Source organism: Coregonus clupeaformis, chromosome 5, assembly GCF_020615455.1.
Source record: "Coregonus clupeaformis isolate EN_2021a chromosome 5, ASM2061545v1, whole genome shotgun sequence".
Lineage (NCBI taxonomy): Eukaryota > Metazoa > Chordata > Actinopteri > Salmoniformes > Salmonidae > Coregonus > Coregonus clupeaformis.
In genome coordinates this window covers 39,025,086-39,047,452 of record NC_059196.1, presented here as the reverse complement: position 1 = coordinate 39,047,452, position 22,367 = coordinate 39,025,086, and the positions used below count along the sequence as shown (strand labels likewise).

General features: G+C 46.2%; 1 protein-coding gene across 1 annotated transcript in view; it reads left to right on the top strand.

Annotated features, from left to right (window-relative positions):
* gbe1b (glucan (1,4-alpha-), branching enzyme 1b) overlaps positions 1-22,367 on the top strand; it is a 271,934-nt gene that overhangs the window by 212,254 nt on the left and 37,313 nt on the right. The window contains exons 14-15 of the mRNA XM_041876741.2: positions 3,847-3,977; positions 14,035-14,152. Coding sequence (XP_041732675.2) covers positions 3,847-3,977; positions 14,035-14,152 — 249 coding nt within the window. The remainder of the gene's footprint in view (positions 1-3,846; positions 3,978-14,034; positions 14,153-22,367) is intronic.

The following is a 22,367-nucleotide window of genomic DNA, read 5'->3' as shown; positions in this document are numbered from 1 at the left end:
TCGCCTGGTTCACCAACTACTTCTCAGAGTTCAATGTGTCAAATCGGAGGGCCTGTTGTCTGGACCAATGGCAGTCTCTATGGGGGTGCCACAGGGTTCAATTCTTGGGCCGACTCTTTTCTCTGTGTATATCAATGATGTCGCTCTTGCTGCTGGTGATTCTCAGATCCACCTCTACGCAGACAACACCATTTTGTATACATCTGGCCCTTCATTGGGCACTGTGTTAACAAACCTCCAAACGAGCTTCAACGCCATACAACACTCCTTCCGTAGCCTCCAACTGCTCTTAAACACTAGTAAAACTAAATGCATGCTCTTCAATCGAATGCTGCTGGCACCCGCCCACCCATCTAGAATCACTACTCTCGACAGGTCTGACCTAGAGTATGTGGACAACTACAAATACCTAGGTGTCTGGTTAGACTGTAAACTATCCTTCCAGACTCACATTAAGCATCTCCAATCCAAAGTTAAATCCAGAATCGGCTTCCTATTTCGCAACAAAGCCTCCTTCACGCATGCTGCCAAACATGCCCTGGTAAAACTGACTATCCTACCGATCCTTGACTTCGGCGATGTCATTTACAAAATAGCCTCCAACACTCTACTCAGCAAATTGGATGTAGTCTATCACAGTGCCATCCGTTTTGTCACCAAAGCCCCATATACTACCCACCACTGTGACCTGTACGCTCTTGTTGGCTGGTCCTCACTACATATTCGTCGTCAAACCCACTGGCTCCAGGCCATCTATAAATCACTGCTAGGCAAATCCCCGCCTTATCTTAGCTCATTGGTCACCATAGCAACACCCACCCGTAGTCTGCGCTCCAGCAGGTATATCTCACTGGTCATCCCCAAAGCCAACACCTCCTTTGGCCGCCATTCCTTTCAGTTCTCTGCTGCCAATGACTGGAATGAATTGCAAAAATCTCTGAAGCTGGAGACACTTATCTCCCTCACTAACTTTAAGCATCAGTTGTCAGAGCAGCTTACCGATCACTGCACCTGTACACAGCCATTCTGAAATTAGCCCACCCAACTACCTCATCCCCATATTGTTATTTATTTTGCTCATTTGCACCCCAGTATCTCTATTTGCACATCATCTCTTACACATCTATCATTCCAGTGTTAATACTAATTGTAATTATTTTGCACTATAGCCTATTTATTGCCTTACCTCCATAACTTGCTACATTTGTACACACTGTATATATATTTTCTGTTGTATTTTTGACTTTATGTTTTGTTTTACTCCATATGTAACTCTGTGTTGTTGTTTTTATCGCACTGCTTTGCTTTATCTTGGCCAGGTCGCAGTTGTAAATGAGAACTTGTTCTCAACTGGTTCTTACCTGGTTACATGAAGGTGAAATAAATACAAATGTTAGACTGAGTTAACATGGCTGTAATGATGTTAGACTGAGTTAACATGGCTGTAATGATGTTAGACTGAGTTAACATGGCTATGTGATGATGTTAGACTGAGTTAACATGGCTATGTGATGATGTTAGACTGAGTTAACATGGCTGTAATGATGTTAGACTGAGTTAACATGGCTGTAATGATGTTAGACTGAGTTAACATGGCTGTAATGATGTTAGACTGAGTTAACATGGCTATGTGATGATGTTAGACTGAGTTAACATGGCTATGTAATGATGTTAGACTGAGTTAACATGGCTGTAATGATGTTAGATTGAGTTAACATGGCTGTAATGATGTTAGACTGAGTTAACATGGCTGTAATGATGTTAGACTGAGTTAACATGGCTGTAATGATGTTAGACTGAGTTAACATGGCTGTAATGATGTTAGACTGAGTTAACATGGCTGTAATGATGTTAGACTGAGTTAACATGGCTATGTAATGATGTTAGACTGAGTTAACATGGCTGTAATGATGTTAGACTGAGTTAACATGGCTATGTGATAATGTTAGATTGAGTTAACATGGCTGTAATGATGTTAGACTGAATTAACATGGCTGTAATGATGTTAGACTGAGTTAACATGGCTGTAATGATGTTAGACTGAGTTAACATGGCTGTAATGATGTTAGACTGAGTTAACATGGCTGTAATGATGTTAGACTGAGTTAACATGGCTGTAATGATATTAGACTGAGTTAACATGGCTATGTGATGATGTTAGATTGAGTTAACATGGCTGTAATGATGTTAGACTGAGTTAACATGGCTGTAATGATGTTAGACTGAGTTAACATGGCTGTAATGATGTTAGACTGAGTTAACATGGCTGTAATGATGTTAGACTGAGTTAACATGGCTGTAATGATGTTAGACTGAGTTAACATGGCTGTAATGTTGTTAGATTGAGTTAACATGGCTGTGATGATGTTAGACTGAGTTAACATGGCTGCAATGATGTTAGACTGAGTTAACATGGCTGTAATGATGTTAGATTGAGTTAACATGGCTGTAATGATGTTAGACTGAGTTAACATGGCTGTAATGTTGTTAGATTGAGTTAACATGGCTGTAATGATGTTAGACTGAGTTAACATGGCTGTAATGATGTTAGATTGAGTTAACATGGCTGCAGTGATGTTAGATTGAGTTAGCATGGATATGTAATAATGTTAGACTGTACATAAGTCTATTTCAACATGAGACTTCCATAGCTTTTAAACTGGAGGGGACGATTTATCTCAGTGATTTTAGACATGAATTTATATAGCAGAAATATAACCAGGCTACAGTGTTACTATGAAATACACTTCTGTTGAGGGATAGGTAGTAGAAAACTGGAATCATTGAGTATTGATGATGTCATTAATGGTCTTCATCTGTGGCTGTGTTCCTATGTATTGATGATGTCATTAATGGTCTTCATCTGTGGCTGTGTTCCTTGTATTTATGATGTCATTAATGGTCTTCATCTGTGACTGTGTTCCATGTATTGATGATGTCATTAATGGTCTTCATCTGTGGCTGTGTTCCTTGTATTTATGATGTCATTAATGGTCTTCATCTGTTACTGTGTTCCATGTATTGATGATGTCATTAATGGTCTTCATCTGTGACTGTGTTCCTATGTATTGATTGTTATTTATGGTCTTCATCTGTGACTGTGTGCCATGTATTGATGATGTCATTAATGGTCTTCATCTGTGACTGTGTTCCTATGTATTGATTATGTTATTTATGGTCTTCGTCTGTGACTGTGTTCCTTGTATTGATGATGTCATTAATGGTCTTCATCTGTGACTGTGTTCCATGTATTGATGATGTCATTAATGGTCTTCATCTGTGACTGTGTTCCTATGTATTGATTATGTTATTTATGGTCTTTGTCTGTGACTGTGTTCCTTGTATTGATGATGTCAATAATGGTCTTCGTCTGTGACTGTGTTCCTATGTATTGATTATGTCATTTATGGTCTTTGTCTGTGACTGTGTTCCTTGTATTGATGATGGCGATGCAGTATGTTACTGAAAGGTTTTCCCTGTGACTGTGTTTCCTTGTATTGATGATGGTGATGCAGTATGTTACTGAAAGGTTTTCCCTGTGACTGTGTTTCCTTGTATTGATGATGGCGATGCAGTATGTTACTGAAAGGTTTTCCCTGTGACTGTGTTTCCTTGTATTGATGATGGTGATGCAGTATGTTACTGAAAGGTTTTCCCTGTGACTGTGTTTCCTTGTATTGATGATGGCGATGCAGTATGTTACTGAAAGGTTTTCCCTGTGACTGTGTTTCCTTGTATTGATGATGGTGATGCAGTATGTTACTGAAAGGTTTTCCCTGTGACTGTTTCCTTGTATTGATGATGGCGATGCAGTATGTTACTGAAAGGTTTGTGTCTTCCTTGCAGGCGTTTGTGAGTGCCAAGCACGAGGGAGACAAGGTGATAGTGTTCGAGAGAGGCAACGTCCTGTTCCTCTTCAACTTCCACCCAACTAGGAGCCAGACGAGCTACAGGGTGGCTGTGGCCTTTCCTGGGAAGTATCCTTATGGCTATATACGTGTGTGTGTCCGGTGTGTGTGTGTGTGGGTGGGCAGGTGGGCGGGCGTGATCTGTGGGTGGGTGTGACCTGTGGGTATAAATGCACAAAACATCCTAGGTACCTGGGTTCTCACCCACGCACACAGAACCTCTGAGTTGCGTCTCCAGCGCCATTTTTTGACAGTTTATTTTCATTTAGCTGGCGCCTCGACTCTCCCTCCTGGTGCATTGCTTTGATGTGTGAGGAGATGCTCTCCGACGTCTGGGAACACTAATAAATGTGAGGGCAAAGTGCTGGCTGTCATTATAAAGCACCACCGTAAACACGTACAGGCAAATGTGTAGGGTGTGTGTGTGTGTGTGTGTGGCGGAACCATTAGGGCAGAAGACAGATGAACGTGCCACTCAGAGGAAAAATAGGTAAACAACAGGATCAAAACAGTCCAGAGTGCTTTTCATAACACTCTGTATGCTGTCTCATAAACAACATAACTCTACTGCTCCATACCTGGACTGGAGTTACATGGTTTTATTGTATAGTTCCCCTGCCCCTCTAGTCCTCTAGGACTCCCTCCATGATGGTCACCTGAGGCTGTTACAGCTTTTCACTCGCTTTCGCTCTCTGATTCTGTTTCAACTGTTTTAGCACAGCTGTCTAAGCTCTGTTCTGTCTGTCTGTCTTTAGCTCTGTTGTCTGTCTGCCCTGAGCAGTAAAGCTGCCAGTGTCTGTGCCCCCAGCCATGTCTGCTCTGCCCAGAGTCTACCGACCTTGAGTATTTAATGTATGTCCCAGTCCACAACCAAAACAAACATTTAACATCTACATGAACCTCGTGCATTATATAGTCAGTTACCCTGACTCCAGTAAGACTGGACTCTCCCCGTCTACTAACTCCATGCTACACACCTTAGGCCAATTGTATATTTTCTGTCTCTCTCTCTCTCTCTCTCTCTCTGTCTCTGTCTCTGTCTCTGTCCCCCTCTCTCTCTCGCTCTCTCTCTCTCTCTCTCTCTCTCTCTCTCTCTCTCTCTCTCTCTCTCTCTCTCTCCGTCACTCTCTCTCTCTGTCTATCTCTCTATCTCTCTCTCTGTCTCTGTCTCTCTCTCTCTCTCTGTCTCTGTCTCTGTCTCTCGCTCTCTCTCTCTCTCGCTGTCTCTCTCTCTCTCGCTGTCTCTCTCTCTCGCTGTCTCTCTCTCTCTCTCTCGCTGTCTCTCTCTCTCCGTCTCTCTCTCTCTCCGTCTCTCTCTGCCTCTGTCTCTCTCTCTCTCTCTCTCTCTCTCTCTCTCTTCTCTCTCTGTCTTTCTCTCTCTCTCTCTCTCTCTCTCTCTCTCTCGTCTCCCTGTCTCTCTCTGTCTCTCTCTCTCTCTCTCTATCTCTGTTTGTCTCTGTGTCTCTCTCTCTGTATCTCTCTCTCCCTGTCTCTCTGTCTCTCTCTCTCCCTGTCTCTCTCTCTCCCTGTCTCTCTCTCTCTCCCTCTCTCTCTCTCTCTCTCTCTCTCTCTCTCTCTCTCTCTCTCTCTCTCTCTCTCTCTCTCTCTCTCTCTCGCTGTCTCTCTCTCTCCCTGTCTCTCTCTCTCTGTCTCTCTCTCTCCCTGTCTCTCTCTATCTCTCTCTCTCTCTGTCTCTCTCTCTGTCTCTCGCTCTCTCTCTCTCTCCGTCTCTCTCTGTCTCTGTCTCTCTCTGTCTCTCTCTCTCTCTCTGTCTCTCTCTCCCTGTATGTCTGTCTCTCTCTCTCTCTCTCTCTCTCTCTCTCCCTCTCTCTCTCTCTTCTGTCTCTCTCTCTTGTCTCTCTCTCTTCTCTCTCTGTCTCTCTCTCTCTCTTTGTCTCTCTCTCTCTCTCTCTCTCTCTCTCTATGTCTCTCTTGCTCTCTGATTCTGTTTAAACTGTTTCAGTAATGCTGCTCATCTGCTCTGCCCTGAGCTGTACAGCTGCTAGTCTGCTAGTCTTCCTATCTCTCTCTGCCCTGAGCTGTAATAATAATAAGTAAGTAAGTAGCCTTGCGAGCCGGAACGGTTCATAGGAGCAGGAGCCTATCTCCTGTTTCTGTAGTGTGAGGCAGCTTGATGTACAAGTACACGCCCTGTACAGGACACTGGTCTATCTCCTGTTTCTGTAGTGTGAGGCAGCTTGATGTACAAGTACACACCCTGGACAGGACACTGGTCTATCTCCTGTTTCTGTAGTGTGAGGCAGCTTGATGTACAATTACACGCCCTGGACAGGACACTGGTCTATCTCCTGTTTCTGTAGTGTGAGGCAGCTTGATGTACAAGTACACGCCCTGGACAGGACACTGGTCTATCCCCTGTTTCTGTAGTGTGAGGCAGCTTGATGTACAAGTACACGCCCTGGACAGGACACTGGTCTATCCCCTGTTTCTGTAGTGTGAGGCAGCTTGATGTACAAGTACACGCCCTGGACAGGACACTGGTCTATCCCCTGTTTCTGTAGTGTGAGGCAGCTTGATGTACAAGTACACGCCCTGGACAGGACACTGGTCTATCTCCTGTTTCTGTAGTGTGAGGCAGCTTGATGTACAAGTACACGCCCTGGACAGGACACTGGTCTATCCCCTGTTTCTGTAGTGTGAGGCAGCTTGATGTACAAGTACACGCCCTGGACAGGACACTGGTCTATTGCAAGGCCTAGTCATAATAGTAAGTGAGTAATGCTGCTAGTCAGATATTCTGCCCTGAGTCTCAGGCCTTGAGTGTTCAGGACAACATCCATGTTTAATCCTTCCCAGGCCACAAACAAAACAAAGTAAGAAGAGAAGTCTTCTAGTAATAATGGCCCCAGCGTCTTCGTCCCTAGATAGAAGACGTGAGTCAGAGAGTAACCTCAGGTTCCTCTCCTTTTGGTTAAGGAACTGTTTTCTCACTCTCCTCTTCTGTCTCGGCTTCTGAGACTTGTCTTTTCTTTCCAACGCGGGAGGATCAAGAGGGAAAGGAAAGTTTCCTCCAAAGTAAAAGCAGCAAACCGCCATAAGAAGAGGGGGAAAAAACACTGCCTATTAAAATTCAGTCTACATCAGCTTTTCCACAGGCACTCCAACCATCAGTGTTTTTATTTTCCCTCTCTCTCTCTCTCTCTCTCTCTCTCTCTCTCTCTCTCTCTCTCTCTCTCTCTCTCTCTCTCTCTCTCTCTCTCTCTCTCTCTCTCTCTCTCTCTCTCTCTCTCTCTCTCTCTCTCTCTCGCTCGCTCGCTCGCTCGCTCTTGCTCTCGCTCTCTTTTTCGCTCTCTTTATCTCTCTATCTACCCCCCCTCTCTCTCTGGTGTGTGTGTTTGGTGGGTTCTCGAGGTGCTGTGTTTTATCCAGCAGGTTGATGTATCTGAAACCCCAGTAGAAGAGCTCTCCCTATCAGAGTAGATATGGGGTTGCGTCCCAAATGCCACTCTGTTTCCTAGTGTAGTGCACTACTTTTGACCAGGTTTTGGTAAAAAAAAAAAAGGGGCACTATATAGGGAATCGAGTGTGCTATTTGGGATGTAGCCCTCTGTTCCAACAGGCAAACAGCTCCTCTCATTATGTCAGGTCATCATTCGACCGGCTCACAGTCAGAACTAAGCATTACTTGAATGGGATTGTGAATAATCCAGCTATATCACCATCTCCTCTGAATATGGATGTTTCCTCCCCGTTTGTGGAACAGTAGTTTAGTACGTACACTGCATATTAACTCGATTCTCCCCCCCGCTTTTACCCTGCACAGAGAAAGACAAATGCAGACTTGCAGAAAGCACTTACAGGTGTAAATGAATGTGATCTCTATCTGTCTGGATTAAAGGTTTATGTTCCTGTGTGTTCTTGTGGGTCGAGATGAAGCGCTATTCTATACTGGTGCTCTATAGCTAATATATATTTAAGCAATAAAGGTCAGAGGGGTGTGGTAAATGGCCAATATACCACGGCTAAAGGCTGTTCTTACGCACGACACAACGCAGAGTGTCTGGACACAGCCCTTAGCCGTGGTATATTGGCCATATACCACAAACCCCCGAGGTGCCTTACTGCTATTATAAACTGGTTACCAACGTAATTAGAGCAGTAATAATCAATGTTTTGTCATACCCGGGGTATACAGTCTGATATACCACGGCTATTAGCCAATCAGCATTCATGGTTCGAACCACCCAGTTTATAATACAGTATGACAAAGAAATCACTTCACAAAAATTTTCCTTTGGTTGGACTCTGGGACTTGATTACTGAGACGTGCAGGTCTTCCTCTAAGAGCCTATTAGTCCGCTCTCAGCGGGCCGCTGTTACATTCCTTGTCCCAAATAGCCTACAGTATGGGCCCTGGATACTTTATGAGTGCACTACCCTGGTCAAAAGTAGTGCACTCATAAAGGGAACAGGGTATCATTTGGGACGCGGATCAAGCGGCAGCTCAGCTCACTCTGCAATCGTGCTCATGGGCAGATTGTTTTCAGGTCATCAATGGGCCTAATTACTGATCTCTTCTCTGGACTGACCGGCACTGCTCTGGCTCTCTACAGCTTTACCCTGATTCAGCCGGTCCCTAATCGCCCCCTCCCCCTTGGCCAAAACCTGTCCGTGTTTGCAGATCTGAAGGGTCTGGGTAGGTATCATCAGAGCAGTGGTGAAGCTTCCACCATATTGCTTTCAATATGGGGGAAGGGTAGGGTGCGATGGGGACGGCTCAATGGTTCAGAATTGACTGTGTTCCTAAATCTTCCCCCTTGATTCTCAAGGCCCGTGTTGATTACAATACTTCACAGCTGAACATCAGGCTGTTGTAGCAGCCATCTGTAGACAGTAACACAAACCTCATTGCTGAATGCCTCCTGGAGCTCCACTCTGCTTCTTATCCCAGACAAGTTGGCCAGTGAACATCAAATTAACTGTCCTCCACTTATAATTCAGCATACGAGCCACACACACACACACACACACACACACACACACACACACACACACACACACACACACACACACACACACACACACACATAGAAGAGGCATAAGGTTATTCAATGTCTTTGATTGCTGGATTCCAGCCAGATGGTTGAAATCAGCTTTTAATGAGTCTTGAATTAATTGTGATGTGTGGATAGTAGGATAACAATGTTCATTTTCTAGTCAGTCATTATCGAACTAATCATATACTGCACTGTGGTATCAACTAAATGGAAATAACTAGGATATGTAATGTTCCTGTAAGGGTCTTTGAATTTGCATACATTATGATTCCTAACAGATTATTACAATGTGGTGTTCTTTGTTTTCCTTTTTAGAACCATCCTTAAATATCCACCACAAAAGGAGGATGTTGTCAGGAGTCTCTAATGCAATCAGGAGAGGGGGAGGAGAGAGGGGGGAGAGAGTGGGAGGAGAGAGGGGGGAGAGAGTGGGAGGAGAGAGGGGGGAGAGAGTGGGAGGAGAGAGAGGGGGAGAGAGTGGGAGGAGAGAGTGGGAGGAGAGAGGGAGGAGAGAGGGGGAGGAGAGAGGGGGGAGAGAGGGAGGAGAGAGGGGGGAGAGAGTGGGAGGAGAGAGGGGGGAGAGAGTGGGAGGAGAGAGTGGGAGGAGAGAGGGGGGAGAGAGGGAGGAGAGAGGGGGAGAGAGTGGGAGGAGAGAGGGGGGAGAGAGTGGGAGGAGAGAGGGGGGAGAGAGTGGGAGGAGAGTGGGAGGAGAGAGGGGAGGAGAGAGGGGTGAGAGAGTGGGAGGAGAGAGGGGGAGGAGAGAGGGGGGAGAGAGGGAGGAGAGAGGGGGGAGAGAGGGGGGAGAGAGTGGGAGGAGAGAGGGGGAGAGAGTGGGAGGAGAGAGTGGGAGGAGAGAGGGGGGAGAGAGTGGGAGGAGAGAGGGGGAGAGAGTGGGAGGAGAGAGTGGGAGGAGAGAGAGGGGGAGAGAGTGGGAGGAGGGAGAGTGGGAGGAGAGAGGGGGAGAGAGTGGGAGGAGAGAGGGGAAGAGAGTGGGAGGAGAGAGTGGGAGGAGAGAGGGGGGAGAGAGTGGGAGGAGAGAGTGGGAGGAGAGAGGGGGAAGAGAGTGGGAGGAGAGAGGGGGAGAGAGAGGGGGAAGAGAGGGGGGAGAGAGTGGGAGGAGAGAGGGGGGAGAGAGTGGGAGGAGAGAGGGGAAGAGAGTGGGAGGAGAGAGTGGGAGGAGAGAGGGGGGAGAGAGTGGGAGGAGAGAGGGGAAGAGAGTGGGAGGAGAGAGTGGGAGGAGAGAGAGGGAGGAGAGAGGGGGGAGAGAGGGAGGAGAGAGGGGAAGAGAGTGGGAGGAGAGAGAGGGGGAGAGAGTGGGAGGAGAGAGGGGGGAGAGAGTGGGAGGAGAGAGGGGAAGAGAGTGGGAGGAGAGAGTGGGAGGAGAGAGTGGGAGGAGAGAGGAGGGAGGAGAGAGGGGAAGAGAGTGGGGAGGGGCAGGAGAGATGGGGGAGGGGCAGGAGAGATGGGGGAGGAGGAGAGAGGGGAGAGGGGAAGAGGGGAGGAGGAGGGAAGAGGGGAGGATGAGAGGGGAGGAGGAGTGTGTATGTCTTCCTCAGTAGAAATAATGCACTCTCTGAGCAGAGCTTCTTTCTATTTAATCATGGCTATCAAAGCAGACAAGCAGAATGTTTCCCGGCCCTGGGGCAGAACCAGGAAGTGTTTGAGGATATGACTCCAACTGACTCCTTCCTCAGACTGGCCTATGGGGAGATGAGGTGATTTTCACCTAGCCAATTAGGTTCCAGTTTGCATGTGTGTTCCTTCCTGCCTGACTCCTGGTTGTTTGTTACCTAGACTGCATCCCAAATGGCACCCTATTCCCTAAGTGCACTACTTTTGACCAGATTGGGGGAATATATAAGGAATAGGGTGCCATTTTGGACGCAGGGCTACTGTACTGTCTGTTGAGGTGTTCAGAGACAGAGGTAAACAAAGCACCACGGAGAGAGAAGAGCCTCCCAGGGCCAATTCATCTATTCTCTCTCTCTCTCTCTATCTCGATCTCTCTTGATCTCTCTATCTCTCTCTCACTCGATCTCGATCTCTCTCTCTCTCTCTCTCTCTCTCTCTCGCTCTCTCTCTCTCTCTCTCTCTATCTCTCTATCTCTCTCTCGCTCGATCTCTCTCTCGCTCTCTCTCTCTCTCTCTCTCTCTATTGATCTCTCTCTCTATCTCACTCGATCTCGATCTCTCTCGCTCGATCTCTCTCTCTCTCCATCCCCTTTCCTCTCCTCTTCTTGTCTCCTTGTCATGTAGCTACCACAGGTGAATATAGTTATTTACCCATAGGTTATGGGCATATATTACATATTTACATTTGACATGCATATCGAATCATATTTGGACCAAACACATGATATATTTGACCGAGACCCTGTTAACTATAGTTCATTGTTGGTCGTATTGGCAGGCACAAGGCTCTCACAGGCATCAATCTACTCTGGATGTGTCCCAAATGACACCCTATTCCCAGTCTATATAGTGAATTATTTTTAACCAGGGCCCATAGGGCTGTGGTAAAAAGAGTGCACTATGTAGGGAATACAGTGCCATTTTAGGACACACCCTTTGACTGATTACAAGTTCAGGAGAACAAGAGGGATCGTAGAAATAAAGCTCATATAGCTCTCTCTGCTTTCCTCTTTTTGTTTCCCAACACGTGTCAAAGGCAATTACTTGATTTCATATTTAAATGAGTCAGTGTAGCAAAGACACAGAGATTTGTTTTGTTTGTTTGGAGGGTTATTTGTTGAAATACATTATTTATGTAATAAATTAATCTGGCGAGCTGCATGGTTCAGCCACTTTCCTATTTGCCTGTGTTAATGTTCTTATGTTCCTCTCTCTTCCTCATCACCCCGGTTATGTTCCTCATCACCCCTCTTATGTTCCTCTCTCTTCCTCATCACCCCTGTTATGTTCCTCTCTCCTCCTCATCACCCCTCTTATGTTCCTCTCTCTTCCTCATCACCCCTGTTATGTTCCTCTCTCCTCCTCATCACCCCTCTTATGTTCCTCTCTTCCTCATCACCCCTGTTATGTTCCTCTCTCCTCCTCATCACCCCTGTTATGTTCCTCTCTCCTCCTCATCACCCCTCTTATGTTCCTCTCTCTTCCTCATCACCCCTGTTATGTTCCTCTCTCCTCCTCATCACCCCTCTTATGTTCCACTCTCCTCCTCATCACCCCTCTTATGTTCCTCATCACCCCTATTATGTTCCTCTCTCTTCCTCATCACCCCTGTTATGTTCCTCTCTCCTCCTCATCACCCCTCTTATGTTCCTCTCTCTTCCTCATCACCCCTGTTATGTTCCTCTCTCCTCCTCATCACCCCTCTTATGTTCCACTCTCCTCCTCATCACCCCTCTTATGTTCCTCATCACCCCTATTATGTTCCTCTCTCTTCCTCATCACCCCTGTTATGTTCCTCTCTCCTCCTCATCACCCCTCTTATGTTCCTCTCTCCTCCTCATCACCCCTCTTATGTTCCTCATCACCCCTCTTATGTTCCTCTCTCTTCCTCATCACCCCTGTTATGTTCCTCTCTCTTCCTCATCACCCCTGTTATGTTCCTCTCTCCTCCTCATCACCCCTCTTATGTTCCTCTCTCTTCCTCATCACCCCTGGTATGTTCCTCTCTCTTCCTCATCACCCCTGTTATGTTCCTCTCTCTTCCTCATCACCCCTCTTATGTTCCTCTCTCTTCCTCATCACCCCTCTTATGTTCCTCTCTCTTCCTCATCACCCCTCTTATGTTCCTCATCACCCCTCTTATGTTCCTCTCTCTTCCTCATCACCCCTCTTATGTTCCTCTCTCCTCCTCATCACCCCTCTTATGTTCCTCTCTCTTCCTCATCACCCCTCTTATGTTCCTCCTCTCTCCTCCTCATCACCCCTCTTATGTTCCTCATCACCCCTCTTATGTTCCTCTCTCTTCCTCATCACCCCTCTTATGTTCCTCTCTCTTCCACATCACCCCTATTATGTTCCTCTCTCCTCCTCATCACCCCTCTTATGTTCCTCTCTCTTCCTCATCACCCCTCTTATGTTCCTCTCTCTTCCTCATCACCCCTCTTATGTTCCTCTCTCTTCCTCATCACCCCTGGTATGTTCCTCTCTCTTCCTCATCACCCCTGTTATGTTCCTCTCTCCTCCTCATCACCCCTCTTATGTTCCTCTCTCTTCCTCATCACCCCTGTTATGTTCCTCTCTCTTCCTCATCACCCCTGTTATGTTCCTCTCTCTTCCTCATCACCCCTGGTATGTTCCTCTCTCTTCCTCATCACCCCTGTTATGTTCCTCTCTCCTCCTCATCACCCCTCTTATGTTCCTCTCTCTTCCTCATCACCCCTGTTATGTTCCTCTCTCCTCCTCATCACCCCTCTTATGTTCCTCTCTCTTCCTCATCACCCCTGTTATGTTCCTCTCTCCTCCTCATCACCCCTCTTATGTTCCTCTCTCCTCCTCATCACCCCTCTTATGTTCCTCTCTCTTCCTCATCACCCCTCTTATGTTCCTCTCTCTTCCTCATCACCCCTGGTATGTTCCTCTCTCTTCCTCATCACCCCTGTTATGTTCCTCTCTCCTCCTCATCACCCCTCTTATGTTCCTCTCTCTTCCTCATCACCCCTGTTATGTTCCTCTCTCCTCCTCATCACCCCTCTTATGTTCCTCTCTCTTCCTCATCACCCCTGTTATGTTCCTCTCTCCTCCTCATCACCCCTCTTATGTTCCTCTCTCCTCCTCATCACCCCTCTTATGTTCCTCATCACCCCTGTTATGTTCCTCTCTCTTCCTCATCACCCCTGTTATGTTCCTCTCTCTTCCTCATCACCCCTGTTATGTTCCTCATCACCCCTCTTATGTTCCTCTCTCTTCCTCATCACCCCTCTTATGTTCCTCTCTCTTCCTCATCACCCCTCTTATGTTCCTCATCACCCCTCTTATGTTCCTCTCTCCTCCTCATCACCCCTCTTATGTTCCTCTCTCTTCCTCATCACCCCTCTTATGTTCCTCTCTCTTCCTCATCACCCCTCTTATGTTCCTCCTATCTCCATCTTTCTCCATCTCTCTTCATACCAGTGTTCCTTAACCTTTGACCCCACCAGATATACCATCAAGCTGGAAAGTGATGAAGTGCAGTATGGAGGCCATGGCAGACTGGACCACAACACTGAGTTTTTTACTGAACCACAGCCCTTCAACGAGAGAGACCACTCTATGCTGGTACGTAACACCTCCGTCATGACATTATCTTATTTGGTTGGTGTGATTATGAAGTCAGTATAGGTAGACACTAGTATGCATCTCTTAGCTCTAGTCTCCCAGCTCTAGTCTCCCAGCTATAGTCCTCCAGCTATAGTCCTCCAGCTATAGTCCTCCAGCTATAGTCTCCCAGCTGTAGTCCTCCAGCTATAGTCCTCCAGCTATAGTCTCCCAGCTCTAGTCTCCCAGCTGTAGTCCTCCAGCTATAGTCCTCCAGCTATAGTCCTCCAGCTATAGTCCTCCAGCTATAGTCCTCCAGCTATAGTCTCCCAGCTCTAGTCTCCCAGCTGTAGTCCTCCAGCTATAGTCCTCCAGCTATAGTCCTCCAGCTATAGTCCTCCAGCTATAGTCCTCCAGCTATAGTCCTCCAGCTAGTCTCCCAGCTCTAGTCTCCCAGCTGTAGTCCTCCAGCTATAGTCCTCCAGCTATAGTCCTCCAGCTATAGTCCTCCAGCTATAGTCCTCCAGCTATAGTCTCCCAGCTCTAGTCTCCCAGCTGTAGTCTGTCTCTATTATTAATCTACTTCCTCCATTAATTATCTCTACTCAGCTTTGAATGCTGCCTGAAGAACATTATCAAATATGGGTAAATTCAGAAATGCCTTGCAATTCTCTCTGTCGTACGTACGCACACACACACACGCACACACACACACACACGCGCGCACACACTAACACACACACACAGGGACATTCAGAAAGGCAATTCAGTTCTCCCTACTCTATTGGGACAGACCAAAGACTGTTGTTTGTTTCTCCTCAGAGGCAGATCGGTACTGTGTTCATTGTGTTTGTGAATATAGTATGTGGCATGTGAGTGCGGAGGCGTACTGTGTATCTCAAGCAGTCACTGAGAGTATAGTGTATAGGGTATAGGGTATAGGGTATAGGGTATAGGGTAAAGGGTAAAGGGTATAGCGTGTGTATAGGGTATAAGGTATAGAGTATAGGGTATAGTGTGTGTATAGGGTATAGAGTATAGAATATAGTGTGTATAGGGTATAGAGTGTGTATAGGGTATAGAGTATAGAATATAGTGTGTATAGGGTATAGAGTATAGGGTATAGGGTGTGTTTAGGGTATAGAGTATAGGGTATAGGATATAGGGTATAGAATATAGGTTATAGGGTATAGAGTGAAGGTGTTACGAACCCCGTGGCTTTAAAAGTCTAGGGTGGATGGACAAGAGGCCCGTAACATAACTCATGCAAATTAGAATGGTGACACGGAAACAGTGAGAACAAAAAATACACAGACAACCATAAGCTACCGTCAAACATAAGATGTTTATTATGAACACACGGTAAAGGTTTGGGAAAAAGGGCTGAGCAGGACCCAAGGAATGAAACAATAATGTAAAAAACCCCTAAACTGATCTTGCCTGCCTCAAGAACCGCTAAGCTTACTGCTAACCATACAAAAATTACAGTGGGGTGGTCCGCTCAGGTCTAACTAGTGTTTTTAGACAATGTTATTTTCTACGGGTAATGTACACCCAAGGGCAACTTGCTTAAATCCCCCTTTTCCCAGGAACACACATCATAGTTACCATACAGAGTAACCAGCAAATGAGTGAGTACACAAAAAACAGGACACCACAGTATCCATACTCACATACGGAAAGAGTCTCTGTCAGCAAACACAACTGTCTAGATCTAGAGCTCCTTGTTCAATGGTGGAATAGTTTGTCTGACATTTTGTTAAATATCCGCGAAAAATAACAGACAGGATGGTCCACTCCACTCTGGTCCGGCTGCAGTAGAACAGCACCAGCACCTCTGGCACTTGCATCTACCTCCAGTTTAAACGGCCGTTCAAAATCTGGCGAAGCAAGAACAGGGGTAGTACATAAGAGCGCTTTAGCAGTGTTGAAAGCAGTACGACAGTCTTCAGACCAAACACATTTTCTCGCCGGACTGAGCAAATCCGTCAATGGAGCAACTACCGCAGAGACATTTTTACAGAAACTACGGTAGTAGCCAACCATCCCTAAAAAGCGGCGTAGCTCTCTTCTGGTGGTAGGTGCGGGAAATGCATTTTATAGCTGAGACCTTGGCATCTACAGGGCGCACCTGACCATGGCCAACCTGTTTACCGAGATAAGTAACAGTGGCCTTCCCAAACTCGCACTTTGCTAAGTTCAGAGTTAGAGAAGCGGCTGCTAGACGTTCACACACTACCCTTAAGAGTGTTAATATGATCTGACCACTCAGTTGAATAAATGACAAGATCATCAAAGGTAAGCACTACAATTAGGAACTCCAGCCAATACTGTGTTAACCAGGCATTGGAAAGTGGCTGGTGCGTTCCGTATCCCAAATGCCATGACAGCATATTGTAAGAATTGGTCTGGGGTCACCAAAGGCAGAGATGTCGGAGGCGCACGTTATGTTATCGGCACCTGCCAGTAACCTTTTAGAATAACTAGTTTGGTTACATAAGTAGCAGCACCAACAGTGTCAATACAGTCATCCAGTCTGGGTAACGGGAACGAGTCGGGGCACTGTGACCGCATTGACCTTTCGATAGTCCATACATAACCTGGATGTCCCATCAGGTTTGGGAACCAGAATGCACAGAGAACTCCAAGGACTTGAACTTGGCATAGCCAGGTTATTCTCCAGCAAATAACCGACCTCATCCCTCATTATCTTTCTTTTAGAGACGTTGACAAGATAAGCATGTTGCTTGATAGGTGCAGCGTTTCCAACATTAATGTAATGTTCTAACACATTTGTGCGTGTAGGAACGTCATTAAAAAGACATGGAAAGCTGTGTAATAGTCTCACAATATCATCTGACTGTCCGTCCGTTAAATGAATCAGGCTTGACGGGAGAGACAGCAGCATCTCTGAATTGGGCAATCTAGCACACTGCTGCTGAGTGTTGCGCAACTCCAAACCATCTCCGTCCACATCATTAACATGACCTCCCACTACAGCCGTAGCAGCAATAGAGACCGCAGTCTCGGACAGTTTCTCTGGACTGTCTATCTGAGTGACGGGTCTGGTGTGGTACGTCTTCAACATGTTAATGTGGCACACACGAGATTGGCGTTTTCTATCGGGAGTCTGTATCACGTAGTCAGTTTCACTTAGTTTCTTTTCAATTACATAAGGACCAGAGAAATGTGCTGACAATGACGCTCCTGGCACAGGCAACAAAACAAGAAGTTGGTCACCTGGCTGCAGTGAATGAGAAACAGTCTGGTTGTCATAGTGCCGTTTCATCCGTCTCTGTGAGGAAGACAGCGCTTCCTTTGCTAGAGCACAGGCACCATGTAGGCGCTCACGAAAGCGACTAACGTAGTCCAACGCATTTTCTTTCACACACAACTCTTGTGATAAAAACTGATCCTTAAGGACTTTCATAGGTCCTCTCATGGTGTGTCCAAACACCAGTTCAGCTGGGCTGAACCCTAGGGATTCCTGTACCGTCTCACAGACAGCAAACAAAACTAGAGGAACTCCCTCATCCCAATCCTTCTCAGATTCCAAATAATATTTATGGAGCATAGACTTCAGTGTCTGATGCCAACGTTCAAGCGCACCCTGAGACTCTGGGTGATACAGTGGGGGAAATAAATATTTAGTCAGCCACCAATTGTGCAAGTTCTCCCACTTAAAAAGATGAGAGAGGCCTGTAATTTTCATCATAGGTACACACAACTATGACAGACAAAATGAGAAAAAAAATTCCAGAAAATCACATTGTAGGATTTTTTATGAATTTATTTGCAAATTATGGTAGAAAATAAGTATTTGGTCAATAACAAAAGTTTCTCAATACTTTGTTATATGCCCTTTGTTGGCAATGACACAGGTCAAATGTTTTCTGTAAGTCTTCACAAGGTTTTCACACACTTGCTGGTATTTTGGCCCATTCCTCCATGCAGATCTCCTCTAGAGCAGTGATGTTTTGGGGCTGTCGCTGGGCAACACGGACTTTCAACTCCCTCCAAAGATTTTCTATGGGGTTGAGATCTGGAGACTGGCTAGGCCACTCCAGGACCTTGAAATGCTTCTTACGAAGCCACTCCTTCGTTGCCCGGGCGGTGTGTTTGGGATCATTGTCATGCTGAAAGACCTAGCCACGTTTCATCTTCAATGCCCTTGCTGATGGAAGGAGGTTTTCACTCAAAATCTCACGATACATGGCCCCATTCATTCTTTCCTTTACACGGATCAGTCGTCCTGGTCCCTTTGTAGAAAAACAGCCCCAAAGCATGATGTTTCCACCCCCATGCTTCACAGTAGGTATGGTGTTCTTTGGATGCAACTCCAAACACGACGAGTTGAGTTTTTACCAAAAATTTCTATTTTGGTTTCATCTGACCATATGACATTCTCCCAATCCTCTTCTGGATCATCCAAATGCACTCTAGCAAACTTCAGACGGGCCTGGACATGTACTGGCTTAAGCAGGGGGACACGTCTGGCACTGCAGGATTTGAGTCCCTGGCGGCGTAGTGTGTTACTGATGGTAGGCTTTGTTTCTTTGGTCCCAGCTCTCTGCAGGTCATTCACTAGGTCCCCCCGTGTGGTTCTGGGATTTTTGCTCACCGTTCTTGTGATCATTTTGACCCCACAGGGTGAGATCTTGCGTGGAGCCCCAGATCGAGGGAGATTATCAGTGGTCTTGTATGTCTTCCATTTCCTAATAATTGCTCCCACAGTTGATTTCTTCAAACCAAGCTGATTACCTATTGCAGATTCAGTCTTCCCAGCCTGGTGCAGGTCTACAATTTTGTTTCTGGTGTCCTTTGACAGCTCTTTGGTCTTGGCCATAGTGGAGTTTGGAGTGTGACTGTTTGAGGTTGTGGACAGGTGTATTTTATACTGATAACAAGTTCAAACAGGTGCCATTAATACAGCTAACGAGTGGAGGACAGAGGAGCCTCTTAAAGAAGTTGTTACAGGTCTGTGAGAGCCAGAAATCTTGCTTGTTTGTAGGTGACCAAATACTTATTTTCCACCATAATTTGCAAATAAATTCATTAAAAAATCCTACAATGTGATTTTCTGGATTTTTTTCTTCTCAATTTGTCTGTCATAGTTGACGTGTACCTATGATGAAAATTACAGTCCCCTCTCATCTTTTTAAGTGGGAGAACTTGCACAATTGGTGGCTGACTAAATACTTTTTTCCCCCACTGTATGCGCTTGACACACAGTGTGTAACTGACAAGGATTTTAACACTTGTTTGAAAAGCTTAGAAAGGAAATTCGTACCCTGATCAGTTTGTACCACCTTAGGTAACCCAAAAGTTGAGAAGAATTTGATCAAAGCTTTACTCAACACCGGAGCAGTAATCCTTCGCAGAGGAATGGCCTCTGGGTACCTGGTGGCCACACACATAATCGTCAACAGAAACTGGGTACCAGATTTTGTCTTTGGTAATGGTCCAACACAATCAACCATCACATGTTTGAATGGTTCACCTATGGCCGGTATGGGACAAAGAGGCGCGGGAGGAATAACCTGGTTCGGTTTCCCAGTTACCTGACAGGTGTGGCAAGTCTGACAGAACTGAGCCACATCTTGTTTTAAAACAGGACAAAAGAAATGTCGCAAAACCCGATCATAAGTCTTGGTGACTCCCAGATGTTCGGGCCACTGGTGATCATGAGCGAGGGATACAACATTTAGTCGAAAGGCTGTAGGAATCACTATTTGGTAAACAGCATTCCAATCTCCGCCAGCGTCAACATGGGATGTCCATTTAGGCATGAGGAGATTACCATCAATGAAGTATGCCATGTTTTTCTTCTTTAGCTCCTCCTCTGAGGCAACACTAGAAAAACATTTAGCCAGGCTAATGTCAACCTTCTGGTTAGCGATCAGCTGCTCACGAGTGACTGGTAACTGTATTGCCTCAGCAACAAGTTCCACATCCTTCTTCCTTTCTCTGGGCTGTTGGTCAGACCGCACCAGCTTACCAGAGGTAGCACCCGAGCTATCCTCTGGGTCACACTCTCTGAATAGAATCGTGTTCGACAAATCTATCACGTCACCCACTTGTCGTGCTTGAGCGCGTGTGACAGCACAAGCGGGGAACACATCTGGATAACCCTGTGCCAGCTCCTCGGAGAGAGACTGGTCACTTTTATCCAATACCTCCAATACGGGTATCACCTTTCCTCCGGCAATATCGTTGCCCATTATAAATGTCACACCTTTTACTGGCAACATAGGACGTACGCCAACTCTGAACAATCCACTGACTAACTCAGAGTGTACGTTCACAAAGTACAATAGCACTGGGACGAATCCCATTTAAATTCCTTGTACTAACACACTGGAACCACAATATGTATTATCGGACAAGGGCAACACATCAGATAGTATGAACGACTGCGTCAGTATCTCTGAGGATTCTAACCGGACGCTGAGACGCTTCGTCATCTGTTATGGAAACAAACCCCTCAAAAAATGAACGGTTCATAACTGCTACTGTAACATTCACTAATGAGGCATTTGTTTTGATTCCGGCCTTACAACCGTACGAATCAACCCAACACCCATTGGCAGCCTAGCGTGCTGAGGCATCCCCTGTTTGCGTTTTAGCAGAAAGCAATCATTAACCATATGAAGAACACAGGGAAACATACCACCTCTGTTTCTGCAGCACAGAAGAACACAGGGAAACATACCACCTCTGTTTCTGCAGCACAGAAGAACACAGGGAAACATACCACCTCTGTTTCTGCAGCACAGAAGAACACAGGGAAACATATGTCCCACCTTATGACAATAGAAACAGTGACGCACATCTTTCAGGCGTGCTGGATGAACTGCTGGTCGACTAGGGCTAAGAGTTAGCAACTCCGCGGCCCTGCTCTCCGTAAGAGCCGAAAACACGCTCTTATGCGTCAACACAAACTCGTCTGCCAATACAGACGCTTCCGACAGTGAGAATACGTTCTGTTCGTTCAGATAAACTACAATGCGTTCGGGTAAGCAATTTTTAAACTCTTCTAACAAGATTATCTCCTGTTGAGAGTTAAAATCAGTTACCTTATTAGCAGTGTGCCATTTGTCAAACAGATTTCCTTTGTCTCTAGCAAACTCCACATAAGTCTGAGTAGAATACTTTTTATGAGACTTAAATCTCTGTCGATATTCCTCAGGAACCAGCTCATAGGCACGAAGAACAGTAGCTTTGACCACGTCATAATTCAAGCTGTCTTCAAGAGGTAGCGCTGACAGAACCTCTTGGGCTTTACCTGTTAATTTACACTGAAGTAATAGGCACCATACCTCTTCAGGCCATTTCAATGCTACCGCTATACGCTCAAAAGCACTGAAATAGGAATCAACCTCTGACTCCCTAAACACAGGTACCAAGGTGATCTGTCTACTAATCTCAAAAGTAGCAGACGACACAGCTGGTGAGGACGGCTCACTAGCAGGCATAGTATGAGCAGAGACTAACCTCGCTGTTTCTACCTCCAGTTCCATCTTACACGTCTCCAGTTCCATCTTACACGTCTCCAGTTCCATCTTACACGTCTCCAGTTCCATCTTACACGTCTCCAGTTCCATCTTACACGTCTCCAGTTCCATCTTACACGTCTCCAGTTCCATCTTACACGTCTCCAGTTCCATCTTACACGTCTCCAGTTCCATCTTACACGTCTCCAGTTCCATCTTACACGTCTCCAGTTCCATCTTACACGTCTCCAGTTCCATCTTACGCGTCTCCAGTTCCATCTTACGCGTCTCCAGTTCCTGATCAAGCCTACGCGTCTCCTGTTCTGCCTCTAGCTTACGCGTCTCCAGCTTTTCTCGCCCGATTTGTTGCCTTCTCTCCCGCCTCCATTTGGAGCCGTGTCGATCGGACATCCAACCTGGCATCACTGTCGGACAGTGGGGAGAGTGGGTCAAAACGGGGCAATGTGGCTGGAGCCTTAGCCTCGCCCTCGTCCTCAGACACCGACGGGCTTACAGGAGCAGCAGCCACATCCCCTACAGGAGCAGCAGGCTCAGGCGGCGGTAACTCAAGCACTCGCTCGTTCAATAATACCTCTAACACCGCTTTCCTAACTTCTGATTTCACTAAAACCCTTGGTATGGGTACAGAAAAGAGGTCAGCCAAAGCCTGTAGATCCACTCTACGGCAATTATCAAAAACCTCCCACGTAGGGTTTTCCAAAAAGGCATCCAAATCAAAAGTA